Source organism: Coccinella septempunctata, chromosome 3, assembly GCF_907165205.1.
Source record: "Coccinella septempunctata chromosome 3, icCocSept1.1, whole genome shotgun sequence".
Taxonomy (NCBI): domain Eukaryota; kingdom Metazoa; phylum Arthropoda; class Insecta; order Coleoptera; family Coccinellidae; genus Coccinella; species Coccinella septempunctata.
In genome coordinates, this window is record NC_058191.1 from 39,194,822 (window position 1) to 39,217,568 (window position 22,747).

At 34.8% G+C, this 22,747-nt stretch overlaps 4 protein-coding genes across 5 annotated transcripts; 3 read left to right on the forward strand and 1 right to left on the reverse strand.

Moving 5' to 3' along the window:
* Positions 1-1,298: 1,298 nt before the first annotated feature.
* LOC123310423 lies at positions 1,299-7,547 on the forward strand. Its single transcript, XM_044893890.1, has 15 exons — positions 1,299-1,439; positions 1,833-2,063; positions 2,504-2,598; positions 2,729-2,838; positions 3,042-3,307; positions 3,546-3,706; positions 4,080-4,252; positions 4,364-4,410; positions 4,626-4,886; positions 5,217-5,480; positions 5,879-5,967; positions 6,168-6,277; positions 6,387-6,652; positions 7,063-7,223; positions 7,330-7,547. The coding sequence occupies exons 1-15, from the start codon at positions 1,352-1,354 to the stop codon at positions 7,501-7,503; spliced, it is 2,496 nt and encodes an 831-aa protein (XP_044749825.1). The 5' UTR covers positions 1,299-1,351; the 3' UTR covers positions 7,504-7,547.
* Positions 7,548-8,259: 712 nt separating this feature from the next.
* Positions 8,260-10,794, forward strand: LOC123309356 (venom protease-like). The gene is made up of 6 exons (XM_044892437.1): positions 8,260-8,629; positions 8,741-8,995; positions 9,234-9,322; positions 9,595-9,704; positions 10,054-10,480; positions 10,584-10,794. Exons 1-6 carry the CDS (start codon positions 8,545-8,547, stop codon positions 10,755-10,757), a joined length of 1,140 nt encoding a protein of 379 aa, XP_044748372.1. The 5' UTR covers positions 8,260-8,544; the 3' UTR covers positions 10,758-10,794.
* Positions 10,795-11,588: 794 nt separating this feature from the next.
* Positions 11,589-13,988, reverse strand: LOC123309181 (kelch domain-containing protein 3). Its single transcript, XM_044892153.1, has 5 exons — positions 13,212-13,988; positions 12,907-13,125; positions 12,588-12,783; positions 12,375-12,536; positions 11,589-12,286 (listed from the first exon to the last, which is right to left on the reverse strand). Exons 1-5 carry the CDS (start codon positions 13,723-13,725, stop codon positions 12,217-12,219), a joined length of 1,161 nt encoding a protein of 386 aa, XP_044748088.1. The 5' UTR covers positions 13,726-13,988; the 3' UTR covers positions 11,589-12,216.
* A 260-nt stretch (positions 13,989-14,248) lies between these two features.
* On the forward strand, positions 14,249-21,962 carry LOC123309180 (equilibrative nucleoside transporter 1-like). Of its 2 annotated transcripts, none has more exons than XM_044892152.1 (9): positions 14,249-14,405; positions 14,460-14,801; positions 16,951-17,108; positions 17,666-17,760; positions 17,957-18,007; positions 18,427-18,870; positions 19,282-19,367; positions 19,422-19,618; positions 20,037-21,962. In XM_044892152.1, exons 2-9 carry the CDS (start codon positions 14,547-14,549, stop codon positions 20,146-20,148), a joined length of 1,398 nt encoding a protein of 465 aa, XP_044748087.1. In that variant the 5' UTR covers positions 14,249-14,405; positions 14,460-14,546; the 3' UTR covers positions 20,149-21,962. The 2 variants fall into 2 exon arrangements, with proteins under 2 accessions (XP_044748087.1, XP_044748086.1); XM_044892151.1 differs by having other exon boundaries at positions 14,252-14,405; positions 14,542-14,801.
* The last annotated feature ends 785 nt before the right edge of the window (positions 21,963-22,747 follow it).

Here is a 22,747-nt window from a genome sequence, read left to right on the forward strand (position 1 = left end):
TCACTTCCACTTGTCAATCAATACAGGTCTGTATCAAAAAAATATGGGACTTTTATCAAGCTGAGATTCATTTTATTTGGAATTTGATTGGGGTAGGTATTTTGAGGAGAGCAGCGAATGTACAAAGGTAGTCTATTTGTGGTCCTTGGCTCTACATCGGGCCACTGTATGTTTATTCGCCTATGAAACACTCTGTAGAATATACAGGTTGAGTCTTTGACTTGTAAAAATATTTTAACAGTAGATTCTTGAGTTCAGAAGAAACACTTTTTTCCCACACATTTTTTTTCGAATCGGCTCTGTTTGAAAGATACAGACTGTTGAAAAACCATAAAATTATATTTTTTGTTCTATCTCACTCACCCACGCCTTCCAGTTTTCTCATTATGACCATTACGTACCAAAAAAATACCAAAAAATCAAAGAACCCAACTCTTGAAACTAATTTAAACGCATTCATTGAATATTTGAACGTTTTGTAAAATAAATTCCTCATATTTTCTCGTAAGATGCGCCGTTTTTTGAATAATTTGATATCTGAAATTCACAAAAAATTGGGTGTAATGTCATAGATTTAACTTGTTATTCTGAAGGGAATTTTGTTTCTCCAGGGGTGGCATAGCTCATTATGAAAACTTAGAATGGTTATATCTTTTTATCAGGGCCGAATCGGAAAAAATGGTATAGGAAAAAATTTTTTCTTTTGACCTCAAGGATCTACTGTTGAAATATTTGTACGAGTCATGAGTCAAAGACTCACCTTGTAGATAACCACATGTTATCTTTTCTGGAAATAAGATGAAAAATCCTCCAGCTTCAAAGTGTGAAAATTGATGATTTAAAGAGTAGCCTCCTAAAGATTAATGCGTGCAATGACCTCACTGATCATTTTATCACGGACATTTAGATGCAACTGCAAGAGTTGACTTGATTTTATGGATGTCGATGGTAAAAAAGAGTCAAGAATTTCATCAGGACCCCAATAAATCTCTCGTTATAGACGTAAGTACCATTTCATGAACATTCTCAATGAAAAACCCTCCTTTTTACGTCCACCTTTTGCTACGCCCATACTCCCAACTGATTCATTACGATTTTTTTAATAATTTTGAAGAAACCAATCAATGGAACTCTAAATTATAGTCTTACTCGAATATCTAGACCACAATCTTGAATTTCCTACCGTCTTCTGAGTGTTCTAAACCATGAAATGAATACACATTTCTGCTGATCAAATATACGTCATCAACAGGGAAATAACCTGTTCGCTACAAGGAGACTGCCGAAATAAATTGGCGAATAAGAAATTATATTTCAATAAGAAGTGAATTACTTCTGCCAGCGTCGCAAGATGTGGACGTTCTATCTGATGATAGTGTGGCTACCGCTCTTCCTATTGTGTGAATTCATTTTCTCTGAGGGTGCCGGGTTTTATGAAGGTAATGTGAATACATATGTATAAACCTGGTTTTGGGAATAGTTTGAATAATACACTACTTCGGAATAAAGAACAGTCGAACTAAGTTTGATTGGTAGTTTGCTATACAGGTAAGTGGCCTGAAGATTACAAATCTGTTAGCGTCGAAACAAGCTTTTGAATAAATTTTAGAGTAGATAAGAAATTTCTTTTTGCACGCTGTTCAAACGTCTATTATTTGCAAACTATGCTCATGATTAAATTCAGATCTGTCCAGAACTTGAAATTTCCAGAATAGTTTTAGGGTCCGAGTGCGCCCTTATTCAACATTCAAAATCTGACTGATGGTTTCGTAGTTATAGGCATCTTCAATTCAATAGATGGATAATTTATAACTTCCAAATATTTGTTTTAGGAGATCAGTGTACAAGTGCAATTGACGGTAGAAAAGGAAAATGCTCGTCTGTCTACGATTGCTCATGGGCCATTAGTATGATTCGTGCTGGACAGAAAGTGCACACATGCAGCTTCAATGGGAAGATTCCGATTGTCTGTTGTCCACTAGATGGAATGAAGGACCGATACCAGACATCGGAAGAAATAAAGAGGAAGGATTCAAGACTATCTGGACAAATGAGCATAAGAAGTAAAGTAGTTTTACGAAATGTCCTTAATTGAATTAAAGTTTAAAAATGTATTTGGTCAGCCTAACTACTAGGCAACCATATTATATGGCGAACAGATAAAGCAGAAATATGTCCTGGGTTCCTCATTCCTTGTTGTCACATATATATCACAACAAGAGCACAAATACGTAACGGTTATGTAGCAGAGACGCGCTCATGTCTGCTGCAAGGAACACATTTCTTTGATGAAGAGCTCCAATAGAGCTCAATCTAGTGATTATTAGATATTTCCTCTATTGCTGATTCAAATTAAAATGGAAGATTTGTTAACATAGTGAAAATATCAAAAATTTTGCACAATAAAATACTTTTGCAGGAATCGACGAACTATTGATTAGATTTTATCATGCTTGTACAGTGAATTAAAATAATATATGGCTTCCTATTTTTAATTTCTCAGAATGCGAAGAATATTATCCCACACTTCGACGTCCGACATTTGTTGTAGCTGCAGTAGGAGGCGAAGTGGCGTTGTCAGAAGAATTTCCTCATATGGTAAGCAGATTCATCCAAAAAAAAAAACGTTGAGTCATTTCCAATAAAAGAGACGTAATATTTTTTACGCCTACAGTTTTTCATTTGTATTGATCCTTTTTTTTGTGTTCTTTGAAATTACTGCTTCTAGGCCCTCCTCGGATATGGTACTGAGACAGAAAAAGAGTGGAAATGTGGAGGTTCTTTGATAAGTCTTCAGCACATTCTCACAGCTGCTCATTGCCTTCATTCGCGTGACTTGTGAGTAGGTAACATAATATTATGTTATTGAGATATCTAATTTGCAATTTGAATGATGAAACTTTTCACATATTTTTCATTTACGCCAAAGAGTTGAATTTATATGATTTAAAACACATTTTCCACACTACAGAATCTTTTCAGTTCAATTATAAAATTTCATCAATATTCTTATGTTGTTTTTACTACTCATTTCATTGCAGAGGAGATGTGAAATTTGTACGCCTAGGTGAATTAGACATAGCGAGTAATAAAGATATAGCAGAACCTCAGGACTACTATGTGAAGAGAGCCTTTCCACATCCAGACTTTGATTCGACAACGATGAAGCACGATATAGCAATTTTACAATTGCACGATAGCATACGGGTCACAAGCTTCGTCAAACCAGCATGTCTATTTGTTGAGAGAGATATAGACGAATATTCTGAAATCACAGCGACGGGATGGGGTATCACAGAATTTGCAGGTAGATTTCACTGTTTGAATCATCATTTTTTGAGAATTATTCGAAAGGATTGAATATTTGCATGGATTTTTTATGAGTTTTGCACTTACACCTCATGCAGGCAATCATACGATTAGGAAATGAATATTTTTTGTTCATATCTACATTTTTGTAGGTATATTATAACTAGTGTAAGATGATATTGTGGCTTACAATCATTCTGATGGACGCTGACCTCTGAATTAATAATTTTTTTCAGGTGAACCTAGCAGTAAACTGATAAAAGTCCGATTGAAAATAATAGGAAACGAAAAATGCAGACAGCAGTACGTGAAAAGTGGAGACTGGAGTGAAATTGACGATGAAAATCAGGTTTGTGCCGGTTCTGCCGATGAAGGAAAAATTATGGATACATGCCAGGTAAATTACTATCAATAATTCTGATTTCCTGTTATGTGGGGAGACTTTCCTGTTGTATGAGTAGGCCGAAATGGACCTGTTTTTATTGCGCTTTGAAAAATATTAGATTTGAAACCGAAATATCCACACAAAAAATCCATTTTCGACTAATTCGATTCAAACTGTACCAATTGAAAAAAATTTAAACTGAAAATTATCTTTTAGAATGGATTTGTAACTATAAGAGTTACGGCATATTCATGGATGCTAAAAAATATTATAAGTAGCCCAGCACCATCTATCAATAGACCCGCCGAATCAAGATAAAATCAATTTTTTGTCATGTTCATTTTATTCTACTTCAGACTTCATAAACTGTTGTTTTTTTTTATAGGGGGACTCGGGGGGTCCTTTACAAGTAACAAACTATACCAATTCCAAGCACTATATGATCATGGGAGTGACTTCATTCGGAAAAGCTTGTGGGATAGTAAACAGCGCAGGAGTTTACACCAGAGTTTCTTCTTATTTATCTTGGATAGAATCAATTGTATATGAAGATACACTGTAAAATAAATCATCGGATGTTTCTTGTCAACTTGTTTTAATGAATTCGTTCCACCCGACACGATGACGAATGAAATAAAACAAATGTTGCTTGCAGAAATGACTCCTGAGTAAGAAGTTACACGCTACACACCTCTCAGAAGCAATTTTGAAACAATGTAATCTTACAACAAATGATGTCTGATTTGTTTGCTCAAGTAGCTCCACTTAAAAGTCGTTTTTTCCCGACCTCTATCTATTTTAAGAAAAGGGAAAAAACAAAACTAATGGAAACTCCCTCTAAATCATGTCATTAAGATAATTAAATAGGTGGCATAACAGATAAAATCCAATCAAATATGAATATTCCCCATATTAAACCAGAATGCGTAAGGCATCAAATATTTCCACGTTTTATTGGAGAAGAAACTTGTTCACCTTCATTATGTCTCCTCTTTATCTACTGATTCCTTTTCGAAATCGAGTACTACTATCAAGTGGCTTGAAGATTCGCCCATTCTTAAACGTTGTGAGATATTTATATACCTACAGTTCGGAACAATAACAATGCTTCTATTTTTAGTAGCATTATGGTTTCCCTTATTGGTGTTTTGCAAAGTTTTGTTCTCGAATAATGTACCCAACTTTTATGAAGGTAAAGAATTAGAAGAATTTATCATCTTTACATTTTCAGATTATAATTATATCTACTTGAATAAATCAAGATTTTATCATTCAAGACATAGAAAACAAAATTTCATTAGAAAATTAACTGAAAAAAGGTTTCATTTTTATATAAGCTGTATCTAAAAACCAAACAAAAGGTAATTTGGTACAACGTCTGTTTCACAAACTAACCAAACTTCGATTTTCACTTTTATTAATGTAGACATATATTAAACCTCATCAGGAACACTTGTGTCGCTATCATAACAGCATCTTCAGGTGAATGAAGGTAGATCTTCACAGAATAATTAATTTTCAGGTGATCAATGTACACTTGGGAACAGAAAAACGCAGGGTATATGTTTCTCAGTTAAAAACTGTTCCTGGGCTCTAGAAAGAATAAAGCAAAGGCAACATGTGGACCTTTGTGGGTTTATTGGAAAAGAACCAATAGTTTGTTGTCCCTCGAGTGAAAAATTTGACTCTGGTCCTCTCCGACCATCTAATTCTTCTCTGTTGAACACATCTAATAATTCTGCACTGCAAAAAGATACTGCATCATCTATAGCTTGGAGTAAAGAAAGTAAGTTATTCGTTACTGATTTTTTATTCATCAGTGAGTAGAGGTATATAAAATTTGTCACTCAGGTGCTGAATAATATTAGTAATTGAAAAACCCTGACTCATCTTCAAAGTAGTGCAAGTATTTGACTGTGGGGGTTAGATCATATAGAGTTTTTGAATCTTTTACTTTTACATTCGCCATTTTTTTCTGTTGAAAAAATCTCGTCGAAATTTTACTCCTGGAGATAAAGGAATAAGTTATGATGTTTTTGGTACGCGGCTTTGCCAAACCATTATTGCGTAAATAGGTACCTAATCCTCCTCAATTTCCTACTGATTTATCTCGAAAATCTTGGAAAATACCTAAATCCATTCCCTCAATTCTGCCAGAAATAGAGATACATAATTAACTTCCAGAATGTGAACAGTATTATCCTCCCAGAGAAGGAGTAAACATAGTGGGAGTGGGAGGAGAACGATCATTAGCACAAGAATTTCCACACATGGTAGGTATCAATATTATTCAACATTCTGAAATGTATATTCCGCACAAAATTTTCATCTCATTACCAACCTCTGGATCATTATACAGGGGCATATACACATTTGTATATGCCCCCTCTAAAACTCACTCAAGGATGGGGGTGGTTCGCAGATCAAATGAATGCTGAAGGATAGAATATATATTAACTTGTTTTGCTTTTAGGCAATTCTTGGATTCGGAGATGAAGATGATATATCTTGGAAATGTGGAGGATCTCTCATAAGCCATCAGCATGTCTTAACAGCAGCTCACTGTCTGAGCTCAAGAGATTTGTAAGTAGGTAAAAGTATATGTACATCGGGATCAATCTTTTAATGATTAATCATACCATCGCTTATGGGTCGCTTATTTGAGACTTAATCTCCTGTTTGAACTTCGCAGAGGAACAGTAAAATACGTACGTGTGGGCGATTTGGACATTCTCAACGACACAGATTTCGCGGAACCGCAAGATTTCAAGGTCAAATTGGCCATACAACATCCCGAATTCGACCCATCAACTTTGAAACACGATATTGCAATTTTGGTCTTGGACAAACCTGTAAGGGTGACAGATTACGTGAAGCCTGCTTGCCTTTTCACTGGAGGAGCTGTGGATGAATATGGAGATGTCACAGCTACTGGTTGGGGAATAACAGAGTTCGCAGGTAGTAAAAACGTAACTGTTACATAGCTGCTCCTTATTTGTGCCCCTATTGTGATATCTCTCAGACAAAATGAGTAATATAGGGAATGTGCTTTTTATTCTTTGAGACAGGCAGAGGAACGGCTCTGCTGCACATAGCTGATCTGTAATTGCGATCTTCTTGAGATATGTTTGTGACAAAACAAGAAATACGAAGACTCACCCTATTTATAATGAACTCTGATCATTAGTTTGTTTTTAATTGGAGAAATTCCACAAAAATTGAAAATCAGTTTTGTCAGTTCAATTTAAAATGAATTTTGTCAAAGTAATCCACCAATACTTCAATAATTTCGGATCTCTGCTAAGACCAGCGTAATATTAGGACGAAGTCTATCATATCCTTTTTAATTAATATTTTGATGCTTTCAGGTCAACCTAGCAGCCATTTGATAAAACTCAAATTGAAAATAGTGGATAACGCAGATTGTAGAAAACAATACAAGAATGTTGGAATTAAGGGAATCATAGACGCAGACTTACAAGTTTGTGCCGGCTCAGCAGATCCAGGGAAGATAGTGGATACATGTGAGGTATTTTTCAGAAGTGTGGTTGAAAAAATACCAGGTGTCATTCTTTTTTTCGACACAAGTCCATTCACGAGTTGTTTTCAATCGAATGATTTTTATACTTCCACAGGGTGACTCAGGTGGGCCTCTACAGTTGACGGAATATGTCCGTAGGAAGCATTACTTGGTTATTGGTGTGACGTCGTTCGGAAAAGCTTGTGGAATCACTAAAAGTGCTGGTGTATATACCAGTGTTGCTTCACACATTCCTTGGATTGAAAATATTGTAACCAATAATTTATAAATGGATTATTATAAGACTGGAAGAGAATAAAAGGTTGTGTTTTTTTTCGAAAACTACAGAACCTATTTAAAAAAAACTTTTGCGTTTTGAATCAGTGGCGCACTCGACATTTCTTGGTTAGCCTAAAGTGTAATTGAGTAGTGGCAGCTATAGTCAGGGACGATCTAAGAAATAGGAATCGAACAATGCCACTTCAACAATCAGACTCTTCATGAACTCCTAAAACATCAAAACTCGTTTCAGGGTCAAAGCTGAAAGAGCATGTAAACACAGCAGATGTGGTAATATCTGGTAATAATATACACAGATACGGCAGTTTCAAATCTGCCGGTCCTGGTTCGTCGGCATCTCTAGATGAGTCTTATAGCTAAATGTCTTTCAACGACCTGCAACATATTAGAGAACCGCCACTGGCGGAAAGATAATAAAAGAGAACTCCTGCAACTAGTCACAATATTCGCAAAATTCGTCTCAATATCGAGTAGGTGAATAGTTTAGCTCAGAGCTCATGGAAAATATATTGTCGGAGTCAGATAACAACTTTGCACTGTTCAAATCAAAATTTGCCTAAGAATTTTCGATTATGTGAAAGTTTGAAAAAATGATCATTTTCAAGTTAAACAGGGACAAAATTATCCTAGATTCAAAGCTATTTCTGCACCCCTATATCATTTAGAGCCACACACCCCTCCGGAAAATTCGAATAGCTAGATATGCCCAGAAAAATGGCAGAAATATTAAAAAACGTATGTAAATGTATTAACTCAGTTTTTTTCAAATCTATTGGAAATTCCTAAATCAAGTCAACAAAGTGATTAGCAAGCGGCATGTCTGATATAATTGTATCAAATAAAAATATTGCAAGTATTACATAACCGCAGTGTGCTTGATACATATAGACTTTTATTGGTGAAGAAACTTGTTTACCTTCATAAGTCTCCCATTTATTCTCTGATTACTTTTCGAAATTGAGTCAATTATTGAGAATGTCTTGTAGAATCTTGAATCTAGTGAAGTACTATCCAGTCTCTTACGATAAAAATGTTTCTATTTTTAGTAGCGTCATGTTTTCCCTTATTAGTGTTTAGCCAAGTTCTGTTCCCAAATGAATCCAACTTTCATGAAGGTAATGGGTTGATTTTTGTTACCATTTTCACAAGAAAACATATAACGAACTTCAAATACGTTCAAACGAATCAAATTGAGATTGAAAAACAGTAATATAATTCATTTTCAGGTGACCAATGTACACTGAAGAGCGAAAATTTGCAGGGTACTTGTGTGCCTGTTCAAAAGTGTTTAGAAGAGATTAGGAAGAATAAGAGAGCCGATGTTTGTGGGTTTATTGGAAAAGACCCAATAGTTTGTTGCCCTTCCAGTGGAAAAAACGCATCTAGTCCACCTTTGCCAACTAATTCTACTCCGTTCAACACGTCTCATAATTCAACGATGCAAAATGATACTTTATCTGCCATAGCTTGGAGTGAAGCCAGTAAGTTTTTAACTTCATCGATGAATAAATCGTCGCAAGACTTGTGCGATTAACTGTATGCCTATACACTAAAGAGTGATGAGCACCCAAACCACTACATTGGTTTGGATGCTTATCACTACAGCGCACATTTATTAGCTTAGGAGCTATAGGAAATAGATGGTAGACTGGTAGAGGTCCTCCATAGTGAGAAGTAAATTTATTTTTGATAATTTCAAGGAACAATTAACTCTTTCAGAATGTAAAGAATATGAACCTAAAGAAAAAACGGTATTTATAGTAGGAGCGGGAGGAGAACGATCATTGGCACAAGAATTTACACATATGGTAGGTCCTCATCAATATTATTTTTTAATTTGCTGGTTCTATTAAGGTATAATAGAAATAATTATAGAACTACCAATCAAAAGTCACATTGTAGTCACATGTAGTACCGCAGCACAGAATTTAACTGCTGCAGCAGCAGTGCTGCTTGGTAGTTGCGTCTGAGCAGTCATATTCTACAGACACTGCAGTCATCCGACGCACTACCGAAACCATACCTTTATATAATAATGGCATCATATGATACTTCGGTATAATGATGCCTCTGGTTTTAGGCCCTCCTTGGATTTGGAAATGAGACAGATAAAGTTTGGAAATGTGGAGGATCTCTCATAAGCCATCAGCATGTTTTAACAGCAGCTCATTGTCTATACGCAAATGGTTTGTAAGTGTATAGTTATTCTTCTAACATAGAGACGAAGACACAATTTACGAATGATTTTAGACATTATTTCTTTTACGCCTTTTTTTTCTCCATTTTCCTTCACTCATTCCAGTGTCACTTTCCTACACTAGTGCGGGAAAGATCAGTTTCTGCTTTTAGCCGAGAACGAATTACTTATCAGCACTAGTGGTGAAAACGTACACGGATGTAGAAAAAGTAATTCTGCATCTGTGAGCTTGACGCTTGAATTTTGCAGTACCTATCCTTTAAACATTAAACTCTAAGAGTTCAATGTTTATAAGGTCTTTTGGACATCACTGCCCTTTAAATAGATTTTTGAATTTCACAGTGGAAAAGTAAAATACGTTCGTCTCGGTGATTTGGACTTTCTGGACGACAGAGATTTTGCAGAACCGCAAGATTTCAACGTAAAATTGCACTTACAACATCCAGAATTTGACCTCCTGACCTTGAAACATGATATTGCAATTTTGGTCTTGGACAAACCCGTGAGGGTGACGGAATATGTTAATCCTGCTTGCCTTTTTACTGGAGGAGTTATACAAAAAACTGATTACATCACAGCTACTGGATGGGGAATAACAGAGTTCGCAGGTCAACCCAGCAGTCATTTGATGAAATTTAGATTGAAAATAGTGCAAAACACAGATTGCAGAAAACAATACGAGAAAGTTGGAATAACCGGACTCATAGACGCAGACTTACAAGTTTGTGCTGGTTCAGCAGATCCAGAGAAGATAGTGGATACGTGTGAGGTAAAGGCTGTGATAATACTACATATCTAAATCTACATTTCCCAAAAATGAACAATAAATGCGTTTTTCCTACATAACTCACATAATTTTTTCAACTTTACAGGGTGACTCAGGTGGGCCACTTCAATTGACTGAATACTCTCCTAAGAGGCATTTTATCATTGGAGTAACTTCTTTTGGGAAAACTGCTTGTGGTTTAACTAAAAGTTTCGGAGTATACACCAATGTCACGTCGCATATTCCTTGGATTAAAAGGGCTGTAACTAATAATTCATAGGAGAGAATAAAGAGATCGTCACGAAACTGTAACAGTAGTTTATTTTTTTGAAAAAAAAAACTCCATCACGTCAATTCTATTTTTCATACGCTCGTTAATAGTACATTATTCAAGGAGGATATGATGGCTTTTGTATTCGCGGATGATGAACGTAAGTAGCCCTAATATGAGAGAAAAATACTGTACTCTATCCACGACTGTGAAGAGTATATTATTGAAATATCCTACCCCATTTTCAATATCTCTTTTCATTTTACTACCTCAATACTCGCTAAAACTTCTGAAATTTCAATATAAATAGCCATATCTCTATGTTCAGATGAGCCCCTGTCTGTAGTTTTGAACATGAGGTTCGATAGACCATGGCTGACTATCAGCAAAGAGTAACAACAAGAGGTTTCACTTCGCCGATTTACAAGGGAAGATCGAATGCATGGAATTTCAACCTTGAAGCGGGGAGACGCTACGCGCCAGTAATACTGCGCTCAGATTCACTACAGTCGAACGAGAATCGCTGGGCGACCAATCAGATTGGTACTTGCGAACAGAACGAACATCTGCTTTCGTTTTCGTCCCTCCACTGAACCAAGGAACATTCAAGGGCATTGAAACGCAACCGGCCAAAATGATAGAGTGAATCCTCTTGTTGATACTCTTTGCTATCAGTGAAGAGTAGCTCATTATTCACAAGTGATTTATGATGAATGTCATAATATATTATGATCACTTTATGTATTCACTGTGGATTAACAAATTTTTATAGTATTCATTAATATTACTGTTGGATTGATCCTTTCATATAAAAGGGAGTAGCCAATGAAACAAACAAGATAATATAGGTGATTTTATTAAAATATATCAATGTACAAATATAGTTCTTTGAGACTAAAGGGACATACAAGAACCGTTAAAACATAAAGAATCTAATTCAACAATTTCATTGAAACTATGCGAATACTGCAATAACAGTTACTAAATAAAATAAATTATTATAGAAAAAATATCTATGTACACATTCCTATAGAAAACAAACTGAGTAGGCAGGCACCAAGTCATTCAGATCACATTTAAGAACCGCTAAGATTAATTTTTCTCAATCGAAATTCTCATCAAAACTAGCTCTGAGAGTTTCTAAGTACTTCAATAATTTACGCAGTGTTTAATTTTATCAACTAGTTCTGAGCTTGATTCATTCATCTAGTTTCATTTCAAGTAAATTCTAATTCAATTGACTAATTGAAAATTACCATTATTGTATTTCGATTGAAAAACGATTTTCAGACTTTTTGCCAATGAGAAATTCAAAAACATTTCTCACAACTCAGAAAATAGCATCATCTACTACATGACAATTTATCGATATTCCTGAAAAATAATTACCCGTAAAAGAAAAAAAAACCAATGTTAGTATAGTTAGGAAAAATATCCAATATACTTTCAGAACACTTTTCTTGAGCAATTATCCAGCTGAACTACTAGGCCGTATTAGACTTATTTTGTTCGGGCTGAACATATTTTTCAGGTCCATTCTAAAATTAATTCAGATTAATTTTCACTCGAAAAAGAAAAGTATTTTGAGGTCAATAAAACAATTTTTTGTTGGAAGAAGATACTCACTTCAGGTTGTGTGGTAGGACTGTGTCATCTAGTCCATATTTCCTAATAGCTACCATACAAAGAGTCCTTAATGTTGGAGCAAAATCTAATATCAGCATATCACTGTGATCTATAAGCCTATCTTCAATATCTTGCCCATTTTCACAAAAGTTCGGAAGCGGACTGAAAGAGGATGATTAAACTCTTTCAGGTTAGGAAGACAACAGTTCTCACCTTGTGCCCCCAAATAAGAATACACGATTCCCAACTAAAACACAGGCTTGCCTGCGTCTTTCACATGGTTCCTCTCCAGAAGCCCTGATTCTTGTCCAACGTAATTGCTTTGGATCATATTCATACAGGTCATTGAAATGTTTACCCTGTAGTGCATTATATCCCCCAAAGATGTACATCTTATCATTGTACACAACTGAAGAATAAGACAGAAATGAAACAGAAACACCAAAAAGTTTTTTTAGTATGGTCAACAAATTTTCCCAGATCATTCAAAATAAAAAAGTTTAGAAATATTCAATACAGAACAGTATCTTACATGCTGAGTGACTCCTCCTTCCACAGGGTTTATCACCAACCACCAGAGGCCTATACCAGGTATAGGTGTTCAGATCAAAACACCAAAGAACATTCGAATAAGTTTCAACAATGTTAGTGAACGAATCCATGACATAAGTAGTGCCTCTCCCACCAAAAAGGTAAATTTTATTCTTGATACAAACAGTTGTATGGAAGTCTCGCACAGAAGGTTCACTGCCTAAAGAAATATAACACTAGTTCGATCATTTATCTTATACATATATATTCTAGGGGAAAAAATAATGAACAAAAGAAAGAAATTACCAGTAGTGCACACATAACGCCAATGCATTTTTCTCAGATCTAAGTAGAACACTGTTCGTGCAAAAGCATCAGATGCTTCTTCATACCCTCCAAAAATATACATACAGTGGTTCCATACACAAGCTGTATGCCCATCTCTAGCTAAAGGAATATTTCCTGTGACTGCTGGCGCTGTCCAGCAATGCCAGACAGTATCAAAGCAAAAAAGAACAGCACATGATGCTCTATCATTTCGCCCTCCCCATATGTAAATCTTATCACCATAAACTACAGCTGTGTGACCGTAACGCTTGTAAGGAAGAATATCATCATTTTCGAAGTAAGGCAAATCACTAACAGGATGTTTTGTCCATCTGAATGTTGTTGTATTCAAGACATGAACATCCATAGATGTGTACTCCCTGGAGTTCTCACCGGTGCAGTAACCTCCAAAAGAGTAAATTTTGTGCCCCACTGATACAGCTGCATGATTAACCCTCTTTGGCCCCCCTTCTAAATGAGTTATCCACCTCATATTTAAATTTTACGCAATTGTCTTGTCATTTTTATCCACCATTATTAAATCATCCCTCACTTCACTATAGTCTGAAAACTACAAAGTTGAAAAACATTTCAATAAATAATCAAACTCTCAGTGATCTCGTGAATTAAGCGGACTATAGGAATATCCCAATTTTTCTTCAAGAATATTCTTCCAACAGAACTTCCAAAATCTATTATTAATTGTTATTTTCAAGAAATGTTAATGTGACAGCTAACGTCAAGTTTTTGGCATTTAATACATTGTTGATTTTTAACTACAATAGAAATGAACTTTTGGCATTTCTTTCATTCTAATCGGAAGGTGATACCTCACGTAATATTTTCAATTCGAGTACAAATGCGTCTCATAAGTAAGAAAAAATACTTGAAATCGATAAATAATTAACGATGAAATTACAATTATCAAAGGAAACCAAGGACAGTCTGATTGTAGTTCAAATAATCTTGTACGACAATGGCAACCCTGTATTTTCAAAAACACAAATACAAAATCCCAAACAAACTGCTGTCACTTTCATTCTTCCCGAGGGTAATCAATCAATTCTGAACGTTGGTTATTCGATTATTTCAATTAAAGTCCGATAAAACGTGACAATTTTCGTCACTAGGGAATGTGGCTTTGTTTAGATTGTGTCCACTAATGGATGTCCTGTAAGTTTCGACCGCAAAGGGTGCCGAAAGTGAAAATTGAAAAATTCGTACCAGTTGAACCACATATCAGAATGAAAGTTCCAAATTTGGGAGACAGATCATCATAAGCAGAATTAATCAATCCTTTGACCAACAGGGCAAATGAGAAAAATTTTAATCTACCAGATTGAAATGGCTCATTCAGGAAAACAACCCTTACTTCAAGCTGGGCAAGATATGGATTCGGATTTGGACAAAGATGACGGTTCTGAGATTGTTCTTGATGCATCTATCAGGGATACATCTCGTATAATTCCTGGACAAACTAGAGACAAATATTACCTGACATACTTCAGCTTTTATCTTCTAGGAATTGTTGTCATAACACCCTGGTCATTCTTTGTTACTGCAAATGATGTGAGTAGCTTGATAAATTTTTCTGTTACTGAAAACTACCTTGAAAAATAAGGTACCATTAGTACCAATAAAATGTTATTCATTTTACTAAATAAGGAAACTAATTTCTAAGGAAAACTGCAGTAAATGACTCTCACAACATCTGAGAAGTTATTTTGATTCTGAAATAATTGAAAACACTAATGATTAAATTGGAACTAATTTCCAATTTCCATTATGTTTGATGTAATATGAGCCTCTACATTCTTATTCCCTACATTACACAAATTTTCTGAAATGGCTATGAAAGAAAACTCTTTATTTCAATGAATAACTTCTTGAAACATAATATGTTTCAATATAATATTATTATGAAGTCCATCATTCAAAGTTGTTTTTCCCTCTGATTCAATAGTGGTATACTTGTATAATCGTGGTATGTGGTCAAGTAGTTTCCAGTTACAGGGAGAACCAAATACGCTGCCTGTTACACTAATCAATCTACAGGTGTTTTGTAGAGAGATGGTCAAATGGGTCTTTTTTTATTTTAAATTACGCACATTTTCTTGTGCGATTTAGGGGTTTAGGTAGATCTTTTTGCTATTTTCACGATGATTATGTCGATTTTCTTGAAATACCGTGCAGTGGTTTTTGTATGAACGGTTCATAAGCTTTTCAGATGCAAGATGACTCTATAGTTTTTGTCGTTTATAATTTTCCCTGTTCGAGGAATGAATTTCTGTATAAACTAATCAAGAGAATGTTATTTTTTTATACATTCCAAGAACCTTCGAAAAATTTTCCCTCTACTAGATGCGTATGTTCTTATTAGAAAATGTATTATGACTTAATTATCTTTTCAGCATAATTATATACATCGGAAATATTTCCATACTCGATATGTGTCAAAATGTTTTGATACTGCCTTAGGTTTACAAATTGTTAATCTAACCCCATGTTAACTGAATCATTTTAGGAAGTTATATTTTCTGTATTATTCGACTCATATCATCGATGGATGTAGCATATATTCTTGGGTTTCCATACATGCTTATCATGTCATAACATTCTTGTCGCATCTGTTTGACCTATCGTGAATTTCAACTGAACTTGAAAATCGCATCTATTGATGTATGTTTTTGAAAGTCCGTTATCCTATATAGGAATAATAAAGTAATTAATTAGTTGAATGAATATCAAGTTAGATGGTTTGAACTAAAAACAGATTATATGATTTTCACAAAAACGAGTTTTTAAACCACGACACGCGTTTCGCTATCACAATAGCATCTTCAGGTGGATGAAGGCTTGTGATAGCGATGTGTCGTAGTTTAAAAACCTTTTTTTGAAAATCATGTAATCTTTTTTTAGTTCAATTATGGCTTTCCATCAAGTATCGGCCACATCGTGTACTTGAGCTTGAATAAACGACGTTATGATCTGAAATAACAGGGTTTTCGTATGAAATTCATCCAAATACTAGTTTTTAACTCGATCGTTTCCATATTTTTAGAAATATCGGTAATTTTGTTTTCTGAACCCCAAGCAGCATTGGATGAGTTCAGAATCTGGATGGGTGACCGGAATATGAGCGAGCGCACGTTGTTGCTTTCCCCGAATTTCAAATCATTTCTTGCATTAAAAATATTATCGATTAAGGACATCGCTTTGATTCGCAATTTTCGTTGGGGACTTTCACAATACTTTTATCAATATCAGGAAATGCAACTGATGTATCGTCACGAACATGAAAATAGGTAATCCAGCACATAGAACATGGATCCCTGTTGGCAATATTTCTAACTTTCGCAATACATATCTTCCTAGTCACGAGGAGAGCAAGGTTCAACGCATCTGATTTTTTTCTACCGAGGACCCTTATCACCGGTTTCCGCTCAAAGAATTCGTTGCATCTTTGTACAATAAATGCATGAATAAATAGCTCCAAGATTGTGTCGTAAATTCATCAAAAAAAAATGAAGCGATGTTGCTGTTTGGTTGTTATTCCAAGCTTTCCATAAAATTTTGTATGAAGATATTCGAATAGTTCTGAAAGCTCATTGCACAAACTTTTTCTTTAATGCGAAAAATATATTTCGCAGCGTTTTCAATGTTCAAACCACTCACTCTTTTTCCTTACCCATTTTAACCTTCCCTTTATTTTTTTCAGTATTGGATGTACAAGTTCAGAGATGTGAACACAAACGTTTCAATGTTCATAAACGAAAAACAGACGACTCTACAGGTCGAATTCACATCTTTCCTCAACGTAGCCGCTTCTGTTCCTACGTTACTCTTTTTGATTCTGAATATCTATTTGATAAAAAGGTATATCTAACTATTTTGTTAACGACTTTCACGTATTTTAAACTTAATCTTTTTTTTTAATAGTTCGTCAATTTTGCATCTCAACTATATATCGTCATCGGTTAAAAATCGAGTTGACTTAATGAAAATTTGATTTTCAATTACTTAGAAAGTTTTATTTTATTGAAAATGAAATATAAACTGAGAGAAAAACATTGAAATGTCCATTTCTGACACACGTAGACCAGCACCTTAAAAAAACATCGATATCTTAAACTTTTGACGAGCAGTTAATAATCAGGCATATATTCAGCGAAAATTATCCAACTTTTTCCAAGAACTTGTTGCTTGTTTCATTCTTATTTCAAATTGGTTGTTATAAACTGAACGTCATTCTTTTTATAAAAATTCTTCTTTTCATTATGACTCAAACAATGTTGTCATCTTCAGTGATATTTCTTATTTCATAACATTATTCGTTTTATTTTGATCACTTGAGCACTACATTTAGAACAAAATATGTTGATACCATTTTTTCCTCTAGAGAGTTTGGTCAATTGAGTCTCTTTTCTTTTCAGGGTTTCTCTTAGTGCCAGAGTACTCACTGTGATGATATTGATGTTGTTTTTATTCATAATGACTGTGATTTTTGTTAATGTTAATACTGATGGATGTGAGTATAAAAAGTAGTCAAGGAGGGATCATATTTGAAAGCCCTATGGACAGTTGATCATGAATTTGTATTAGTCACGATTTTTTATCGATTTTACCACAACTCACAGGCAAATTCACGATCAACTTTCGTGTGGCTTCCACCCCAAAGACTTTTCAAAAATTATCGTCAATTACAGCTTTTTTTATTTTCACAGGGCAAGAACAATTTTTCGTTTTGACTATGGTCACAATGATCGTACTAAATGGTGAGTTTTCTGATATATATATATGTATATAAAAACGAATTTAATCAATTATATCCGATAGTATTGATTACTTAATGCATAATTTTGAGTCAATTTGTTGTTGAGTAATGTAACTTTCATAGTTCTATATATGTAAAATAGCGACCAGGAAAATAATATCGCAAACATGGCTTCAATGCGTAAGAAAGGCAGCGCTTATAAGCCATTCCACCAATCCAGGGTAAATTTAACTTGATCCATTGAAGTTCATCTAGTCTAGACGTCGACCCCCTCCCTCACCTATCTGTCAATACCCTGCACTGCTCTTCTAGCTCTATCCCTTCCTCATACTTTGGGAATCCTGAAAATTTGTGGTTAATTTGCCATAAATCTGTAAATGTGGCTCCTTTTGTAAAATTTGCGGCTTTTTAATATTCCAGGTTGCAGCGCTATACTCAGCGGAAGTATATTCGGCATTGTTGGCAACTTTTCCTCGATCTACATCACTGCGGTCAACAGTGGTCAATCTCTGGGAGGAATTTTCGCAGCCATCGCCGAAATTATTTCCCTCGCTGTGGGTGCTTCGTCCACCCATGCGGCATTCGTGTACTTCATCATAGGATCAGCGACCATATTCCTCGGTATCATTTGTTACGTACTTATGGTGAACACCATATTTTTCAAGTACAATATAAGGGTTAAATCTCTGGAAGATTACTCAGATTCCAGTTCCCTAATAAAAGACGTAGATTATAGCGTGATTTTCAGGAAAATCTGGACCATTGGAGTAACCTGTTTCATGGTACTTTTCACCACTACTTGTGTGTCGCCTGGTGTGACGGTTTTGGTGGAGTCTGAAGGGAAGGGGCAAAGTAAATGGAGCGGTGAGTCAACGCATTATCTTTTAATTTAGGACTGCAAATTAGGGTAGATTCTTGAGGCCAAAAGAAACACTTTTTTCCTTTACCATTTTTTCCGATTTGGCCTAGATAAAAAGATATAGCCATTTTAAGTTTTCATGATGAGCTATGTCACTGGAAATCAGTCACTGGACTTTTTCTATGCATTAATTACCATTTTAACCTTCGAAATAAGGTACTATATATTGGAAAAGTAAGAATAATCTAACATTTTCCATTCCATTTGGTCAACTAAGTAGTATTTATAGTGCAATAAATGAGTTACTGCAATTACGTTGGCGACAAACTTTCCTCTTGTTTTGTATTTCATTCAGGTTTAAAAATGTACAGTTTCATTCTGCATTTGGCTAAATAAAATCCATTTTCCATTCACAGACATATTCTTCGTTCCCGTCATCAACTATCTACTGTTCAACGTTTCGGACTACATCGGCAGGTTGTCGGCGGGAAGGTTCACAAAAGTAATGTTCTAGGTCCGGAAAATTCGAACTTTTTGACGGTTTATTACCTTTCAGCCTGACAATCTGATCGTTTTGGTGGTAATGAGTTTTTCGAGACTGATATTCGTACCATTGCTGCTCTTGTGTAACGCCCAACCAAGGCATCATCTGGACGTTGTGTTCTCGAGGGACTATGAGTTCATTATAATATTGGCGCTGTTCGCCCTGAGCAATGGATATCTGGTGAACGCAGCCGTCATCAAGGCTCCAAAGTGAGTTTTAAAGCGATAATGAGATATCTACTAGGATTTTACCACAGTATCTCTCTGTATCTCGTGAACTAACAACATTTATGAAAGGAAGTTTGACTTTACCATCATATAATTACGTATAGTATCTCGATTTTCTGGATATCCCTTTCGTTTTGAATCGACCTGCATTGAAATTAATCCAAAATTACAACTTTAGGAAGGTGCAGCCCTTCGATTGGGGTAATCCGAGGAAAATTTCAAGTATATAGTCTCCTAAAGTTCCGTTTCAAACAAAAAATGAAGGGTAGGTTCGATAAAAAGATGACAAGTACCAGGGAAGGTTAGAAATTTCTCTTTCAGACCGTTTGTCATCTAAGCAAAACGTTTTTTTTATTATTTCACCAAGAAACAGTTCAAGTGAAAAATCTGTTCTTTTCAGACTTGTGGAGCAGCATGAAACTGAGGTCGCTCTGTGTATAATCTCTGTTTTCATTGGCTTCGGCATGGCGTTCGGTTCGCTCTCAGGATATTTGATTGTTAAACTTCTTTGAGGTTAAGAATGAATTGGATAGGATGGAATGGAAGTAAACGTTGTTATAACTGCTGGCGGTAGACACGAATTTATGTATACATAGGTTTTTAGTGATAAACATACATATTTCGTTTCCGATAGCCGTCAAAACATTTTTCAGGAATGAAGTAATGATCACGCCTTAACAGGAAGGCAATGAATACAATAATAAGAATTAAATTCAGATGCATACCACCCGCCGAGATGAATATCAAACGATCTGAATTGAACTAGCCAATTCGACAGCTAAATGAGAACGTTCTACCGAAGAGAATCGGAAAAGGAGCTGTGTTACTCTGACGAGGTCAAATAATGAGACCGAAACCATAGTCAGCATCTGCTCTTCTTCGGTGAAACGTTCTCCATTAAGTTGTCCTGACGATGGAAAATTGGCTAGTTCAATTCAGATCGTAACACTTGTTGATATTCATATCTGAATTAATTCTTATTATTTTCAGGAATTTATATATGCTTTAGGCGATATAATTTCAGTTTACACTTAGCTAACACTATAATAATAATATTTAAGTTTAATTTAAGCTCCTTGATTTAATTTGATCTCTTTTATGGTACTTGACGTAATATTTTTGATATTCAACCTATTCAAATCCGAATTATTTACTTAAACTTAAAGAGGAGTTGTTAATTTATATATTTTGCGAATGAACCCATGGGTTTCTCAAATATTGTACGAGATATACTCAGTGTATATGGTTGTAACCTTCCAAGTGATTTATGCTTTTTGATCCGATTACTACTGAACAAAATACTCCTGATCATGTTGCTAATAAAATGAAAAAGGTACAACCAATACTATGCCCGGTGCTTTTACTTGCTAAAACTTAAGTATATATTTATGAAAATTTTCGGTACATATCTGAAAAATGTTCTGAGCTAAGACTATGTGATCCAGTGCTGTTCAATGTGATTTTGTTGTGCAATCGATATTGTATGTAAACCAATCAATTTAAGTATAGATAGGATCATTTATAGTTGAATAATATTTGAGTGATGCTTAGTATATCAAGTTGTACCTAGGTGCCACATGAATTAGTAACAGTTTCCTTAAGATGATGTAACATTTGTTTTAAATACCTAAGCAATAAATTCCTCATGCATTTTTTGTAACTTGATGAGACTCACCAACCAGTTTTTGCATTTTCAATTCGTATCTATCTAATCTGTGTTCGTTTTCACTCTGGTAGCAAATCTTAATTTTTTTATATCAGTCTGAACATTAGATAAAGAATATGTCTCTTTTTAAAGTATCGTTGTTGAAACATCACATAAGTTATGAAATGGTTCGCTCAAGTTGTATTGTTGAGATTTTATATGGAATGTTTAAGTGTTAATGAATTTTATTAGTAATTTGTTATTCGCATGTACTTTTATTGTTATTTTTGCCTGTTGAAAATTTATGACCTTATTGTTTTATTTATTACTGTGATTATTTCTTTCTTTTGGTCTCTCTAAATGTGAATTTATTTCCAAAGGTGCGAAAATGTGAAATTGTTGATTCTTAGTTTTTTTTTTATGAAACTGAGAAAATCCCTTTATCTATAGTTCTGCGGAATTATATCATTGAATTAATTGACTGTGATGTTGTGAACCTATATACCTACTACTTAGATATTATATTGTATATTTATACAATTGTTACTTTTTGTTAGTCATTTGATAGCTTTAGGTGATTTTCTGTTGACATACCTATTCTAATGTCTATGTCATATTGTATAAACTCGATGTATGAACAAAATGTATCTATATATTTTAAATAAAAGGAATCAATGAGAAGTTGTATCTCTTTACACTGTATTCTGTGTGTTTGTGCAAAAGAAATAAATATACGGGAATTCAAATTTTGAAGGACTTTCACCATTTAGAAGCACCTACTGCAGTTAACACAGATAATAAAGGACATAACCTGTACTTTGACAGTTCTAAGTGTCAAACGCTATAACCAGATTGTAGCGCCACCTCCCGGACACTGTTGTGAATCTAAACCATATGGGCTTCACCCATACAAACATACATCAGCATCAAATATCTCATACTGTAGGATTATACTGGTTTTGTAGTTTTTTATCACAAATTGAACGAGGAATTCAATATGTTTTTTGTTTGGAATATTCCATTGGCGTACCATTTTGCTCTTTTAAAACATTGGTATCTTTATACCCTTATAATTATTATTGTTGCAATTATTCATTAGCAGCCCGTATACGCTGCTAATACTAAGTATGCATTTCCAGAGACTGGTATAACCATTGAATTCCAAACCAATTGATACTCAAATACCCTTAACTACATTAGTTTGACCTTCACCCACCAGAGAATGGCCCATTTTTGTAGCGAAACACAAATTTAACATTTAACGTTCGCAAAATATAAGATACTCGCTCACGTATTTTGAATAATAAATCAAAAGGATCAGTTTTCATTGAAAACTCCGATATAAGTAAAACTACGATGTTTGAAATCTGCCGCAGTGTTTCTAGCTGCATTCCAAAGATTCATCATTGGAAATAATTCATATTTATGTCTCCACAAGAAATATTTAAATAAGGAAATAACTTCCA